General features: G+C 33.5%; 2 protein-coding genes across 6 annotated transcripts in view; both read right to left on the reverse strand.

Annotated features, from left to right (window-relative positions):
• LOC129795488 (RNA-binding protein fusilli) overlaps positions 1-15,667 on the reverse strand; it is a 51,721-nt gene that overhangs the window by 12,402 nt on the left and 23,652 nt on the right. For all 5 annotated transcript variants that reach the window (XM_055836821.1, XM_055836822.1, XM_055836820.1 and 2 more), the window contains exons 4-6: positions 11,456-11,741; positions 8,318-8,407; positions 3,677-3,731 (exon numbers count right to left, since the gene is read on the reverse strand). In XM_055836821.1, the coding sequence (XP_055692796.1) occupies positions 3,677-3,731; positions 8,318-8,407; positions 11,456-11,741 (431 nt within the window). The remainder of the gene's footprint in view (positions 1-3,676; positions 3,732-8,317; positions 8,408-11,455; positions 11,742-15,667) is intronic.
• Positions 6,482-8,034, reverse strand: LOC129795673 (uncharacterized). The gene has a single exon (XM_055837139.1). The coding sequence runs from the start codon at positions 7,483-7,485 to the stop codon at positions 6,619-6,621; it is 867 nt and encodes a 288-aa protein (XP_055693114.1). The 5' UTR covers positions 7,486-8,034; the 3' UTR covers positions 6,482-6,618.

Here is a 15,667-nt window from a genome sequence, read left to right on the forward strand (position 1 = left end):
AAAATTCCCAATTAATGCCAAGAATTTTCCCTTTCTTGAGGGTTCGTATTAAATATTAAAAAAAAAGAAGTAGCAACACGTTTTTATGCAGACTGAGCTAAATGCCGAACGATGCTTTTGTCAGTAGTTCACACACAGTACTGTCCCACTGCCAGCAATCAGGCAAGTTTTCTGGGCGACGACGATAGAAAGTCATAAAATTCTTTTCTTCCAATATGGGTATCGAAGCGACCGTACTGATAAGAGGTGCTCATGTCTAAGTGACCCCAACGGGAATATAAATTATTTTTTTAATATATATTTTCCCTCTACAGACACACATTATTACGTGACGTTACAATGTGAGATTTTGCTCATAAATACCCCCTAACACATTTACAAGGAAAAAAATCACATTTTCCCTCACTTAAATAACTTTCTTCAATCTCCGTCTTTCCATAATCTTCTCTTTTGGGAGGCTATATACTCATCTTACTTCCGGATAACAACCACAAAGACAGAAAATCTCTCTGATTCAATAATTTTCCCCAATTTCTCATGATCTTCCCATCATCGTTCCACATTTTGTTACTTTTCATTTCTCCCCGCAAAGGCTATCACTAAGGTTTTTCTTATCCACAATTTTTTTTTGTCTTCCTTTTTCGAGACATTTTATATACATACATAGCATGATGATTAGAACCCTCAATTTAAAGGCATCGGCGCAACTATTAATGAACTCTGAACCGCGCTATTTGAGTTCAAAAAACGATTAAACAATTTGTGATTAAAAAGGAAAACTCTTACACATTTACATTGTTATGCAGCTTATTACTTGAAGAGAAGATCGCTTTGTATTGGATTTACTTTTGAACTTTGACTTGAGGAGATATTGACGTCATTCACTATGACGAATACTGCGCAATCTGACATAATAATTCCATTGCAATTATAATAATAAATATTTTCTTTCGTCATTTTATTTATAAATCATTTTTCTTTTTTTTTTTTAATTAAAATGAAATTCAGCTTAGCTTCCAATGTCTTTTTTTAATTCACCCCAATCGGTTTTGATTTCTGCTGATTTTTTTTTCGAATTTTTTAAGGTTTTTATGTGAAAAGTAGAAGAGCGACAGAAATCTAGGATGATAATCTCTACTAATTGTAAGTCTGGCTTAGTCTGGTTTCTTAGCCCAGGTTTGAAGTGTTTAAGCAAAATTTTGTTCTTAAAAGTGTTTTAAGGTCAAATTCTTAAGATTAAGATAGATTGAATTGCAGATGAATGAAAATTCAATTTTCAATCTCAATTCAGCCTAGCCTAACCTTAAAAACTTGAGCAAATCTAGAAAAACTACAGTTTGGTTTACAAAAGTTAAATCTAGGTTTTAATATTTAAAGTCTTGTTTAAAAAAATTGAGATATATATAACATATTAGTTTTTTTTTAATTCCGAGCCCACGTCTAGAGTTTAAAAAAATCTTAAGCTTAGCCAGAGAACCTTCAGTCTGGCTTAAAAAGCATTGGCCTAGTTTAAAAACATTTTGGCATAGCTTAAAATAAATTAAAATCTGGTTTAAGAAAACGTAAAACTAATTTAAGTAACCTAAGCCGGAGTTATTAGAGATTTTCAAAAATTGTGACCAATTTTTAAAAAAATCAATATTTTATTTCCTTTATAAAAATTAAAAAAAAATTCTTCAAGGAAAAAATTTAAATTTCAATACAAAAGTAAAATCTGTTTAAAGACTATATTCTAAACGCATTATTATTTATAGAACTACTTTTTTGCTCTAATTCTGCATATCTTTGTTTATTCGCCTCAGTCAATTTCTTTGATTTATCATGTAACTTATTAATCATTTCCGGTTATGAAATAAGCCACAATTTTCTATTTCGAAGGACAAAAAAGAAAGAGGAAACATCTTTTTTTTTAATCTCCGTAACTTTTGTCCTTTTTGTCCTCAAAACCCTCACAAAAATGACTTTCCAGCAAACTTTAAATAAATTTTTCCCATTACTATCTTTATCTCTAATCAGGGGGTATCCGACTCTTGCCACTCGCGGTGCACTTCCTGCCACTTTTTCATTGCCACTCTTGCCACTCTTGCCACTCGCGGTGCAGTCTCGCGGTACATTCTAAGCATAGTCGGTTACCCCCTGTCTCTAATGTAGTGTCTAACATGACACATCTACGAGCATCCTGTCCACATGATTGCACTTCACACATCATTCCTGAGTTTTTATTTTAATAACAATATGCACAAACTAATAAAATATTTATTTATGACCATTCTCGTATCATGTGCGTGAATGACAAGTTAATTTTTTCCCACACAAGCTTCGCTCCAATCGGAGTGCATTTGAACTTATAACGAATAAATCTCCATCTATCGCCACCGCTTAATGAAGCTTATTTGAAAAAGCATCATTCTGGAGGTTGATAAGCGTTATCACATCTCAAAATGCACTATGCACAAGATAAAGGAGATTCAATTCAATTGGTTCTCCGTTCCTATCGGAGCATGGAAAATCACTCTTCCTAATCCATTGGAATATTCTGTAGCATTGAGAAGTTTCTTCTCAGAATGTTGAAAGTTTATATTTTGATTTTTTTCTTTCTTTAAATGTAAAACTGAATTAATTGTATGAATCAATCCACGTATGACCTTGTCTTCGAAGCAAAAACTTAAAATTTCTTCATATCATTAACCTTAAGATTGCCACATTCAAAGGTACAGAAAGACGTTCTTTTCTTTTAAAAAAAATCCAGCTAAACAGCCTTAATATTTTCTATTGCAAAATGGTTAAAAATTCAAAAATTGACGTATTTATTTAAATGCTTTAACCCTTTCACGATCTTTGGGTCATACATAGACCCAACGTGAAACATTTTATTTTTTCAAATTCTTAGAAATTTTTAAGCCTTTTTCCATGTTACAAATGCATTAAATTAACGCAAAAGTGGTCAAGGAACACTGAGAAAAGTCCTCTGAAAGCATCCATGATAAAAACAGCTCATTTTTCAATTCAATGTTTCACGTGGACGCGAAAGGGTGAAATATTAATGCTTATGTTTCAGCGATCAAGAAATTTCTGAAATTTCGAAAATTTCAACGGTTTCAATGATTTAATTGCTGAATACGGCTCATTTTTTTTATGTTTCATACAAAGTTTCATTTTTTTCTGAATTATTCCCTACAATTTCTTAAATTCATTTCCTTAACTTAAATTTTTGTTATGTCGGCAAAACACTGATAAAAAAATCATTGTTGCAAGCTCTTAAATACAAATTAAAATAATTATTTTTTTACGATATTGCCATCGATTGAATTACCTATACATTGTAATTTTATTGCGTGTAAAAGTTTATTTTTTTACTTTGTTATTACTTCATTTACATACACATAGCTCCCAGCTTGGCTTCCAATCATCATCCCCACTTCCCCGGATTCCCCTATATACCAGAAATATGTGCGCGTGTTAAATTAAAAAATAAACAATTGGGCATTTTTCATTATACAATTATTGTGCTTTTGAAAAATTATTGTTTGCTAATTCTGCGTTCCTCTGAAAATATTTTAATTCTTCTAAATGTGCATTCAAATGGGGAGAGTGGGGTGGGGTGGTTGAATGGTCAAAAAGTATTAAGAATATTATTTAAATAACATAGAAAATCACACAGAAAAATGAAACTCACCAAATTCCTGGTTCAAGTGCGAGGTTTATTGTTTCTGTACAATCAAATTTATGACCTAGAAGCAGAGAAGGAGGAATAAAAAAAAAACGAGTTAATATTTGGTCTTATCTCAAAAGAAAATTACACACTTTTCACGGAGGATTGTTAACGTTGCAAATGATGGGATGGCGGGAGAATTAGTTGCGGAAAATAACACAGTATAAGATGTGAATGGACAATAATAATAGAAATATGACTTTTTTCCTATCCCACCCATCGACAGTCACTAAAATCACTGCTGAAAATAACAAAAATTCCCTACTGTAGACGTCTCGAAATATGATCAAGCTAAGCATTATTTGTGAGGCACTTGTGGCACAAAAAAATGCATTCTCTTGCAAAAAAAAATTACGCCAAAAGCTCACAGAGTGTTTGTGGAAAGGCAAAACGTACGGAAATGCAGATTTATGGAGACAATAGCTAATACACGTACAAAAATTACACAGTGTCCCAATAAAAATGCCCTTATGTTCTTAATTAATCCATAACAAAAATATTTAATTTTAAACTCTCTCTCTCTCTCTCTTCCCACGCATGTATTCTTACCAAAAACTCTCACATTCATCTAAAATTTAATTTTCTTCTTTTTCTTTTTAAACTGCAAATGCATATTTAATTACAACCATATCATGTTAGTGATACAGTAGAAGTCTCAAAATCAGATTCCCCTGAATGAGAGAATGATGTGCGATTCTCAAGATTGTGAAATACATCCAACTTGATATTGAAAACTACATTCTTGCTCATTTTATTGCATGCTGCTAGTTGTCTATTTTGCAATGTTCTTTTTTTGAGAAACTTTTATGCAAAGACCCGCCAAGGGAATCAACAAATTTAATTTACTTCTCCATTTCATTAAGTAATGTGGAAGTATTGTACACTCAGCTTTAAGTTAAAACGACAAATTATATAGCAAAACTACGATTCTCTTGACAGAGAACTATAAGAAAAAATAAATAATAAATAAACATTTCAATAATCATAACTAGAGTTTGTCATGTCAATTACAACGCAATGAATATACATAATGTAATCAATCTGTTAAAAAAATGCAATTGAAAAGAAATAAACATAAATGAAATGATTAATGGTTGAGAAAATTGAAGAGTTTTATTGCAAAAGTACACGAGTGAGGAAAATTGTTTTTATTTTGTTTAAATTTTTGTGTTTTTTATTCATTTAATGAGCACTAATTTCGGAGATTTGTGCCTGTTTCATCAGGTACCATTATTTAAGGAAAGGAGTTTACTCGCCTTATACAGGAAAAAAAACCCATCACTTGAGAAAACAATCGTTGCACGCGTAATTTTCCCCAAAATACAAACAATGACGTCAGCAATAAGAATGACAAAAATATCTTGTAAAAAATCATCGATAAAGCATTTAACATGAACGCTTCAAGCACTAAAAAAACAAAAATCACAGCAGTGACGTCATTGTCTGTTTTTTTAGGCAAAACTGGCTTTTATCAGCCGACGTCGTTGGAAAATTTAAAAATTCTGACTGTTTTCTTTTACAATTCTCTATACAAGATTCCACGTAGTCCGATTATTTTCTCGAATGAGGATTTACCCATACAAAATTGGGTAAACTCCTTTGATATTTTAGTAGATAATTGTACTATAAGAATTTATTCCTTTGTAACATTTTAAAGATTTAAAGATTTTTATGTATTAAGTGAGCAAAACTTGTAAGATTTTGGCAACTTTTAATAACACAAACTTTCAAAATTTTTAATTTTTGATTAAATTTGTAGTGATTAAATTTTTTTTTATCCACACAACATCCGTGAGAGTGACTGTGATAGTCAACCCTTTTGCAGCGTTCCAGGTCCTCTCAGCTTCACAGCTAACGAGAGATTGACCGACGCATGATAAGCACCGCTAGGGCAACGCTTATCAACCATCACAGCCCTCTCCCAAAGAGTTTCACACACACAACAGACCATGGCACGGGATAATATTTTTGGCCTTCGGTCTCGATGCCTACAATTCGGCCAACCCTGACATTGTTGCCGTCCCTTGGCAACGTCATGAGTCTAGGATGGCATGTAGGGCAATTCAACTTGACATGAGGGTCCTCACTCATACTGAACTAGATCTCGCACTAGGGTCCACACTAATGCTCCATCCTTCCGACATCTACTAGGGTCCACACTATTAGATCGCACTAGGGTCCACACTAATGCTTTATCCTTCTATACCCATTAGGGTCCTCACTAGTATATCACATTAGGGTCCACACTAATGTCTTGGCTAATAAAATTCTACTAGGGTCCTCACTAGCAGATTACATTAGGGTCCACACTAATGTCTTAGCCACATCCCTCATCCACTAGGGTCCACACTAGCAGATTCCATTGGACTCTCACCAATGCTTTGGCTATCATTTGCTAGGGTCCACACTAGCACATCGCATTAGGGTCCTCACTAATGCATTAGCCAATTTACGGGCCATTAACCTACAGAAATAAAAACATGGAACAAACTCACCGAGTTTCATTGCCCAATCGTCCTGTTCCATGCTGACCCTCTTCCTGATCTCTGAGATTTGCAGGCCGTCCAAGATGCTACTTCTTGTCGTCACCTCCCTTTACCACGGGGCATTTTATCCCGAAATCGACAAGACCTGCATCTCTTCTCCACAGGATAGCTGCGATCTCACTGATTCCCGTAAACTTCTCTTCAGACTGTAGACATTGCCTTCGAATTCTCTATTTGTGGCCCCCTTTCAACACCTGTTGACTCTCGATCAATTGAGACACAATTTTCAGGACACTAGTATTCCGCAACATTTTTATTTCTCATTACTCAACCTTCTCTTAAAATTTCACCTGCAGTGGCACCATTCCACAACGTTGAGAAAGAATAACGGAAATAATAAACTCCTTGTTGCTTCCCAGTTCATTCAGTGTCATTGGAACATGACTCCTCCGTCTCGTGTCCTGTTGTGTCTTCTTGCTCACTCATAGAAGAATTCTCTCCCTCAGTTTCGTCTGAGCCATCCTCACTTGTCCACTCCTCCTCTAGATCAACACAATTTTCCTCATGGTTGATGTTATCGGCAATATCTGGACGTTGCTTCTCTCTCTCGCGATGATCTAACACATCTTTGTCCTGCTCTGTGGCCTTCGAGGACTCACCCTTCTTGTCCTCAACTTTCTGAGTACGTCCTCCATCCAACATTCTCATGAGCTGCAGGAAATCGTAGAGAGGCTTCTCCATCTGAGGCAGTAGTTGCATTTTAATCACTTCCTCTTCTATTCCTTGGATCAAGTACTGCTTGATTCCCTTCTCATCCAATTTAGCTCTCTTGCAAGCCTTTACGACCTCATTGAAGTAATCATCAATTGACTGGGTTGCTGATCTCTTTTTGTTACCCAATTGTGTAAGAATTCCAGCCACATCAACATCATCCGGGTAATACTTCATCAGCAAATCACGGAAAACGTCCCAGTCGTTAATCTCCTCCAGATTCATCTCGTACCACTCACGGGCTGGTCCTTCGAGGCACATGACGGCATACGTTAGCTTCTGATGCTGATCCCATTGATACAGCCGACTTTTCACCTCAACTTTATGCAGCCACTCCCGTGCTGTATTTCCTGTGGGATCACTGGGATCAAATTTCGGCAAAATGCTTTGAATTTCCTTCAAATTGAATCTCACGTACACTCGCTGCCCAGAAAATTCTCCCCTGTTTCCTCCAGATGTCCCTTGAATGGTATTCTCCTCACTTTCTTCGGCTGCTACTCGCCTTTTTGGAGGCATTCTGGCACACTTTTTGATTCACCACGACCTGGATTGACTTCTGGGTTCACTTTTTACCAATATCACCACTTACTCTCACAGAATTTTCACGAAAATCCTTTTTTTTCTTCAATTTTAGTCAAAAATCTCTCCTTGTCGTGCGACGAAAAAACTCGCAATGATTTTTATTCCCAATCACACTAACGGGAATCCTTATCTCATCACTTTTTCTCTCATTGCTCATCAGCCAATTTTTTTCCTCACTCTGACTAATTTGTACTATTTTTTTCGCGCACTCACTTTTCCCCGTGGGCACTATTTGAGAGATCCCACTTCTGACTTGTAGTGAATTTTTTTTTATCCACACAACATCCGTGAGAGTGACTGTGATAGTCAACCCTTTTGCAGCGTTCCAGGTCCTCTCAGCTTCACAGCTAACGAGAGATTGACCGACGCATGATAAGCACCGCTAGGGCAACGCTTATCAACCATCACAGCCCTCTCCCAAAGAGTTTCACACACACAACAGACCATGGCACGGGATAATATTTTTGGCCTTCGGTCTCGATGCCTACAAATTAAAGACTCCATTATTTTTTTTCATAATCAAAATTTAAAAATCAACGTCTAAAAAATATGTTTCAGGGACTTTAATATTAAAAAAAAAAAGATTTTTCACTTTAATACAAAATTTAAAAAGAAAAATAGTTCTTTTCAACTCGTGCCGTTTTCTTTTAAAGTTCTTCAAAAAAATCTTTATTAATGGAAATGTATTAAATACACGTAATTTATTGGCATTTTTGAGTTAAATGAAAAAAGAATCACAGCTAATATAGTAAATTGTTCACTTTACCTGCCGTCAAGAGAGCCTGAATAATCGTCACCATATCACGAGACTCCTTCACATAAAAATCCGATTCGGAGTAAGGTTTGAGTTCCAGTTCTGTGGAAGAAAAATTGAAGAAGAAAAAAAAACGCAGCATTGAGTAAATTATTGATAAGGTATTATAGAAGGAAAATATTGAATGATTGTGCGAGATAAATGGCACATTTGTGATTTTAATTGTTATCACTACTGAATGAGCAAATACACGGACAATCAATCAGCAGAAAATGCCGCGATATTCGGCCCCTGGACAATTGAGCTTTTGCACTTTGCTCTTTGGAAGTCGCATCAACGACACTTTCAACACAACCGCGAAGATCGCGAAAGTTGGATTATCGCAACGGAGCTTATATCGAGGCGGGGATATTGAAAGAGATCACCTGAAGTGCAAAAAAAAAACTCGAGTAGTCACAACCACACACTCCTGCTGCCTGACTCTCTACTACACTATGTGTGCCCCCCATGTGATTTGCGTTTCCAACTCTCTATGAAAGAGTTTTCCTTCTTAATTAGCAACATGTGGTGGCAAAATTTAAGCACCGCCGCAACGACAGTTGAGCTGTGAAACCCACAATAAAATCTCTATGTGCTCTGCAAAGGCACACGTTCACGGGGAAAATGGCAAATTTCTTCACAGATGGGGCTCTTTCCGGAATGTGGGTTCCGCGCCAATAAGTCCGCAATTACAGTGTAAGGTAAAACCTCTAGGAAGTTACTTAATATCCATTTTTACCAAACTGACCTCAGCACAAGGAGGCTCGCTCATTCACCAATCGACACACTTAACAATTCAATGGATTTAACTCATATTTTTTTTTTCTTTTGCCCCCTCATTGAGAACTTTCTGATTTGTCGACCACACGCACGCATCGATAAATTGCCATTCTAAACCACTAACTTGAAATTATTTTTCTTCGAAATGAAAAAGAGAAATTTTAAAAGAATTTTTTTAAGCAATAAATCTGTAAAGGGTGTATCAAAGTAATTGAAGAAATTTTGTCAAAAATCTTTTAAAAATTTAACATCGTAAACAGCTAATATGCATAAAATTATAGACTTAAAAAATCTAATCAATATTTATAACATATTATAAGAATTTAATTAAAATATTAAGCAATGTCATGGAATAATAAATAAACAAATAAAGTAATTTTAAATTCTCATTTTCAATAAAAAAAAATTGAATCTTGCACGCGATTACACCTGCATATTAATCTCAATTCCACCACAGTTTATTTCAAAGGTAAATGGTAGGTATTCTAATACAAGGGGTATTTAGCTGAATAAAAATATTTGGATCTTCAATAAAATTCAGATAATTCCCAAAAAAAAAATATTCGGCAGATAAACACTTCTTAATTTTTAGCCCCTAGAAGGTTCAGATTGAGAAGAAAATGCTTTAAAAAAGTGCTAAATTCAAGCATTTAAAGTACCAAAATAATTCTGAAAAGTATTAATTCAAGCCTAAAAAAATTAGTCTGAGTTTAGTATTTAAAAGTCTCAGATTGAGCTGAAAAAGCTTAAATAAATGCTCAATTCAAGCCTAAAAATTTAGTAAATTCAACCCGAAAAATATTATTCCGAATTAAGTCTTTAAAAGGCTCAGATTAAGCAAAAATAAAAGCTTAAAAGATAACAAATTCAAGCCTAAAAAAGTACTAAATTAAAGCAGAAAATGTTACTTCGAGTTTAGTCTATAAAAAAGCTTAAATTGAGCAGAAAAAATCTTAAAAAAGTGTTCAATTTTTAGCCTGAAAAGCACTATATAATTCAAGCCTGAAATGTAGGTACTAAATTCAAGCTTAAATGTATAAGTACTAAATTCAAACCAAATTTATCTGAAGGAAATATACAGCTTTTTTACCAATTCATCGGATGATTTACTAAAAATAAATTAAAATATTCGCCAGATAAATGCCCCTTGGTCTATTACCAATAATCTTGTACATTTTAATCCAAAATATAACTATGTCAGAAGGTTTCACTTATGCGCTTTTTTTATGTTAATGAAATCCAGCAAAGTTTCCTTTCGATGACATTTCAATTTTAAATTGATTTATTGCAAAAATCCCCCTTTTAATTTGCAAAACTGCAATAAAATTTATCCTGCAGTTTTTTTTTCAACATAAAAATAAAATAATGAATTTTAAATAAATCTCAACCATAATAATCTAAATCCTTCAGCCATTTAATGACTCTCTCACTCTATGTTTGTTAATTATTTCATTAAAATTAAAGATGGAGAATTAACATACTGTGCTACCGCTAATCTTTCCTCCGTATTGGTGTACTCCCTCCCCCCTCCCGTATAGCCCAATGAATTTCTATGAATGTGTGCGAAGAGAGAATTTTTGTATTAGGAGGTATAAAGTGCAAAAAGCAATTTTCCCCACAAATATAATTACAATATTTTCTTGGAAAACCCCCAAGTGCAATAAATTCCACCTTTTACACAATTTCTGTTCAACGATTTTTTTTTCTCAATTCCACGCAGGAATACACTGAAAATTTTCATTTTGTAGTAGAAATTCTATTGTGAATTAACACCTCTGTCATATTTTCTACTATTTGATATTTAGTCATTTGTTTATGTAAAAGACTTTTTTTTTCTTCTTCATCTCCCATCGCATCAAATTGGTCATCCTGAATGTGTGTGCAAGACACAGAGGGGGCTTATATCTGTGTAAATTTTATGAGGAAAATTGTTTAATAAACAATTTTTTTCTATCATTGAAACAGTTTAATGAAACTTCAATAAATTATTTAGAGCAACGAAAATTTGTAGAAAAGTTTTTTTTTTTTTAAAGAAAATCACATTCTAGTAGCAAAGACAATTAATCTATAGGCTAGAGAAAAAATAAATAAAAATTTTCAAAGCTTTCAGCTACTATAGGGGCTATATACTGTCTTGTCTAAACAATTGTTTTTCTTCAACTTTGAACGCTTTGGTAATTTTTTTCACTCCTCGAACGAAAGAGAAATCAACTAACAGATTTTTTTTAAGAAGAAATTCCTCAAACATAAAAACTTCACCAGTTAAATACCCCTTATTGCGACACAGCGTGTGTAAGATTTTTTTTTTCTTGGGCAAAATTCAAAACTCACCTGTAAGCATGTCCGCTATACTCGCCGGAAGAGTTGGTAAACTAGGCATATTGACTAGTTTTTTGGCATCTGTGATGGGAATGAGGGCCCTCGACAAGTCACCCGACTTACACCGCACCATCTCCTTCCGCAGATCACTGAATCGCCAATAGTAGGAGGGCAATTGAATATCTTTGGCACTAGCTTCTGGATGAAGTGATTGGCGTAGGGGCAGCTGCCCATCTGTGACTATGCGAAAATTCGCACTCGTCGGATCGATTGACAGAGAGCGAACGTAGGCATCGAACTGCAATCAAAATTCAAAAATTTGCGTCATATTAATTGAAAATAAACAAATAAAACAAAAAATAGCGTTAACAGCGTCAACGGTAAGACGTAATACAAGAACTTTTGGTAAGAAAATGATGCATAAAAAAATAAATAATTTCGCAAATTATATTTAAGATATTAATCACTCGTTTTAGAGGTCTCAGCTGTGGAATAAAAAAAAACGGAAGTAATTTTGGGCATCAACTAGGCAGGATTCATTATCATTTTATCAATTAAATAGCACGAAATGTGAGCTTCAACGTTCAAAAATTGACATTTAAATGTTTTGACCATGTAGAGAAGATTTAATTCATTTTATAGTCCGATGGAAGTTTTTGATAAAAGTTAACCCTCTTGCGTCCAGTATGATATAAAAAATTTAATCGATTAATAATGTTAGAAAAATCTTTATGAAAAAATCTTTATTTTTAGGGATTTAGCCGGAAAAATCTTCAAGATGTGTCTAAAAAAATTATTTTCATTTTTAATACGTTCAAAATGGAGTAAAGATAGCTTGACAAAATTATTCGCAATCATTTGACATTTCTCTTCTAACGTTTGGTGATAATTTTGAATTTTTAAAGATTATAATTAACGATTGAAGTTCTTCTTTTCTAACATTTGACATTAATTTCAGTGTTTAACGCTTATTTTCTAGTATTTGACATTTTCTTTTAACGTCTGATTTTTCTTTTCAAACTTTGACGTTTTTCCTTCAATATTTGACATTTATTTTCAAACAATAGACAATTTTAACTGTTTCTTTCAGACACAGCTTTACTTGTAACTTCGACGTTTCTTTTCTAACAATTTAACTTCGTTTTGATGCTTATTTTTTAGAAATTGACATTTTGAACGCATGCAGTTTCTTTTGCAACGATTGACAATTATTTTCAAACGTTTGACGTTTCTTGTCTACGAATTTCTTTTCAATTTTTTTAACAGGAAAATAATCTCTTTTAACTTCTAAATAAAATCCTGAAACTGGATAAAGAAAATATCCTGATATTTTCCCTGACTACGCCCCTGCTTTTTTAATTTCCTTTACCAAAGTTCAGAACATTTTCATGCTTTAAAAATTATTGAAATTCTTAAAAATTGAATGTTTTAAGTAGGTCAGAGAATGACCTCATGGCCCTTAAATGGTTAATTGACCTTCTTACAATGTTGATCAAGTATTAAGTTAATAAACATTGCAAAATGATATTTATTCTTAAAGAAAATACAACAACAACAACCTACCAAAGCATCCATGTAAAATCTGACAAAAATGCATTGTCACAGTGAAGAGAGAGAATTCTTGAATTATGAAAAAACACTAATTCCGGGAATTCTTGGATGTTGTGTAGAGAATTAATATAAGAGAGGAGATAACTTGTGAGATTCTTGAGAGAATGATTTTCAATTTTTTTGCATTCAAAAGAAACCTCCATAATTACTCTCAGTATAATACTTTTATTTTGTAAATGATATACAGGTAAAATGTGATTTTTGTAATGTGTGGTAATTGCCATAAATCAAACTGTAATATAGAGGCTATACCACAATATTTAATAAATATTTCCATGGATTTTTTTTCTGCAATTAAAAATGCGAAAAATTCATAAAATCTCGCGCAATTTTATGAATAAAAAAAACTGAATTTTAGAAGCTGTTAAAGTAGCAGTTAGCAAGCATTTATTGTACATTGTAAATCAGTTCTATACGTTTTATTAAATGCTAATATGAATTTAATATGTTGTACATGTGGTGTATATATGTATATTTCAATGTTGAAAAATGTTTAATGGAGAAAATTGTACAATTAGAGAATCATTCATGAAGGAAATGATTAAAGAGACAAATTGTGAATATCCGCATTGAGTGTCTATATTTAAAATGAGATATTTTTATCACATTCCCCGCCCCCTTCCTCTTCATACCCACATCGTGGTGATTCTTTATTTTAGAAAGTGGACGACAGGTATTTGATATCGTGTAATTTTTGTTTTATAGAAAAAAAATAACTCTGCCGGTATGAAAAATTTCTTTTCTATTAACTATTCTACAATGTATATAGGTAGGTATAGATATTGTATATAATATTGCCTCCTGGTGCGGGGAGAAGATATCATTATCATCACTTGAGTTACAGTTGAAGACAACATAAACTATGCTATTTGCCGCATATTTACATAGATAATTACATTGTTGACATAATCAGTGTCGCCATTCCACATTCATTGCAATTATTCTCGTTAACTCTTTCTCTTTTTGGTGAAAGAGCTCCATATTAGAAGTATAATACATACAACATAAATGTGGGCATGTCTTGGGCATCATAATTGAAAATGTTGGAAAAATTTAATTGCCCAGCAACAATGCCGCAAAGTCTTTCAATTCATCGTTGTTGTCCACCTTGTATTTCATTATTTTTTTCTTCTTATTTTTCAATACACATAGAAAACCCATTAGAATGAACCATTAATAAGTATTTAACTAGAAATGCATCTCATTTTGCAATTGAACTTCGATTATTTTGTAAAAAAAAATTCTTTCAGAGAAAGCATACACAGAAAAAATGAGCTTTGAAAAACTCTGTGTTGAATCATTTTATTTGATAAAGGAGTTTATTCATTGACATATAAAACACTTCCATATTCATGGAACAATTGAGACATGATTTATCTTATGGAGGATGAATAAGATATAAAAAAAAACCCATTAAAAAATTTCCCATTCCCCACTAGAATCAGTTGGGAAAAGCCGGAAGAGATTTTCACAGAAAATGACGTCATTATTGTGTTTTTTGCCGCTTTATATCTCTCAAAACATCCCCACTCCCACAAAAGAAAAAAAAAAGAAAACATTTTATTACCCTCATTGGGGAGCTTCAGGAAAAGTTATCCTAATATTTTCTTCAAGTTTTTGAATCCAAAAGTGAGGTTAGGGGAAGAAAATCTCTTATCAAGCTTATATTGATTTCCAAAAATTGAGAAAAATTTTAGTAAACTCTTCTAGGAGCATATCAATGAGGATAAGAAATGTAAAAAAGACTTGAGGGACAAAAAACACAATAGTGACGTCATTGTTCTAATTTTTTTGTATGAATCTTTGCTAATTTTTCCCAACTAATTCCAGTGGGGATGAGAAGTTTCTTTGGCGATTTCTTATACTTTTTCATCGTCTATAACATAAACTATGTCGGAATTGTTCCACGAATGAGGATTTTTTTCATATTTCAATGAATAAACTCCTTTTTGTTCTGAACGCATCGGCGCTACAAGGCATTAGGACGTCCCATCTTTTCATACTTCAGAGGACAATTTCAAACCTCCCGGTTCTGTATACGGGAAGGTAAAAATCTGTACAGAGAGAGTATTTCTCTCTGTGTGCTTTTATGTAGACAAATTCAAAATGAATTGATTTCACTTTTTTTAAATTAAAATTTTAATTGAAACTAATAAACTTCTGTAATTTTTTTTTGGCCTGGTCTATGGTGCAAACGGTGCAAATGTGTATATGAAGATTTTGTGGGAAACAAGAAATAACCACTTGAAGATGTTTGCAAGATGATGAGTTCATTCTCCAAAAATTGAAAGATAAATTTAACATTTTTTTGTACTTCCCCCCTCTTGTTATTCAACTGATCCACGTGATCCACACAAGAAAGTTCAAAATCACTTGTTTTTTGTGTCTTGCCTTAAAGCTCATGTTGGATCTCACGCTTTTGATGATAGAATCGGTTGCATTTCAGTGAAAGAGAAATATTTGAAGAGGAATAGAAAAAAAAAGCCCGCGTAGTTCAATTTAGCTGATGAGGAATTTCGTTGAGTTGCGCTACAAATGTGTTTATGGGGAGGTACATCGGAGTGGCTTCACACAGAGATTTTTGTCAGGTGCACCAGGGCCTCTCAAATGTGA

The sequence above is a fragment of the Lutzomyia longipalpis genome, chromosome 4, assembly GCF_024334085.1.
Source record: "Lutzomyia longipalpis isolate SR_M1_2022 chromosome 4, ASM2433408v1".
Taxonomy (NCBI): domain Eukaryota; kingdom Metazoa; phylum Arthropoda; class Insecta; order Diptera; family Psychodidae; genus Lutzomyia; species Lutzomyia longipalpis.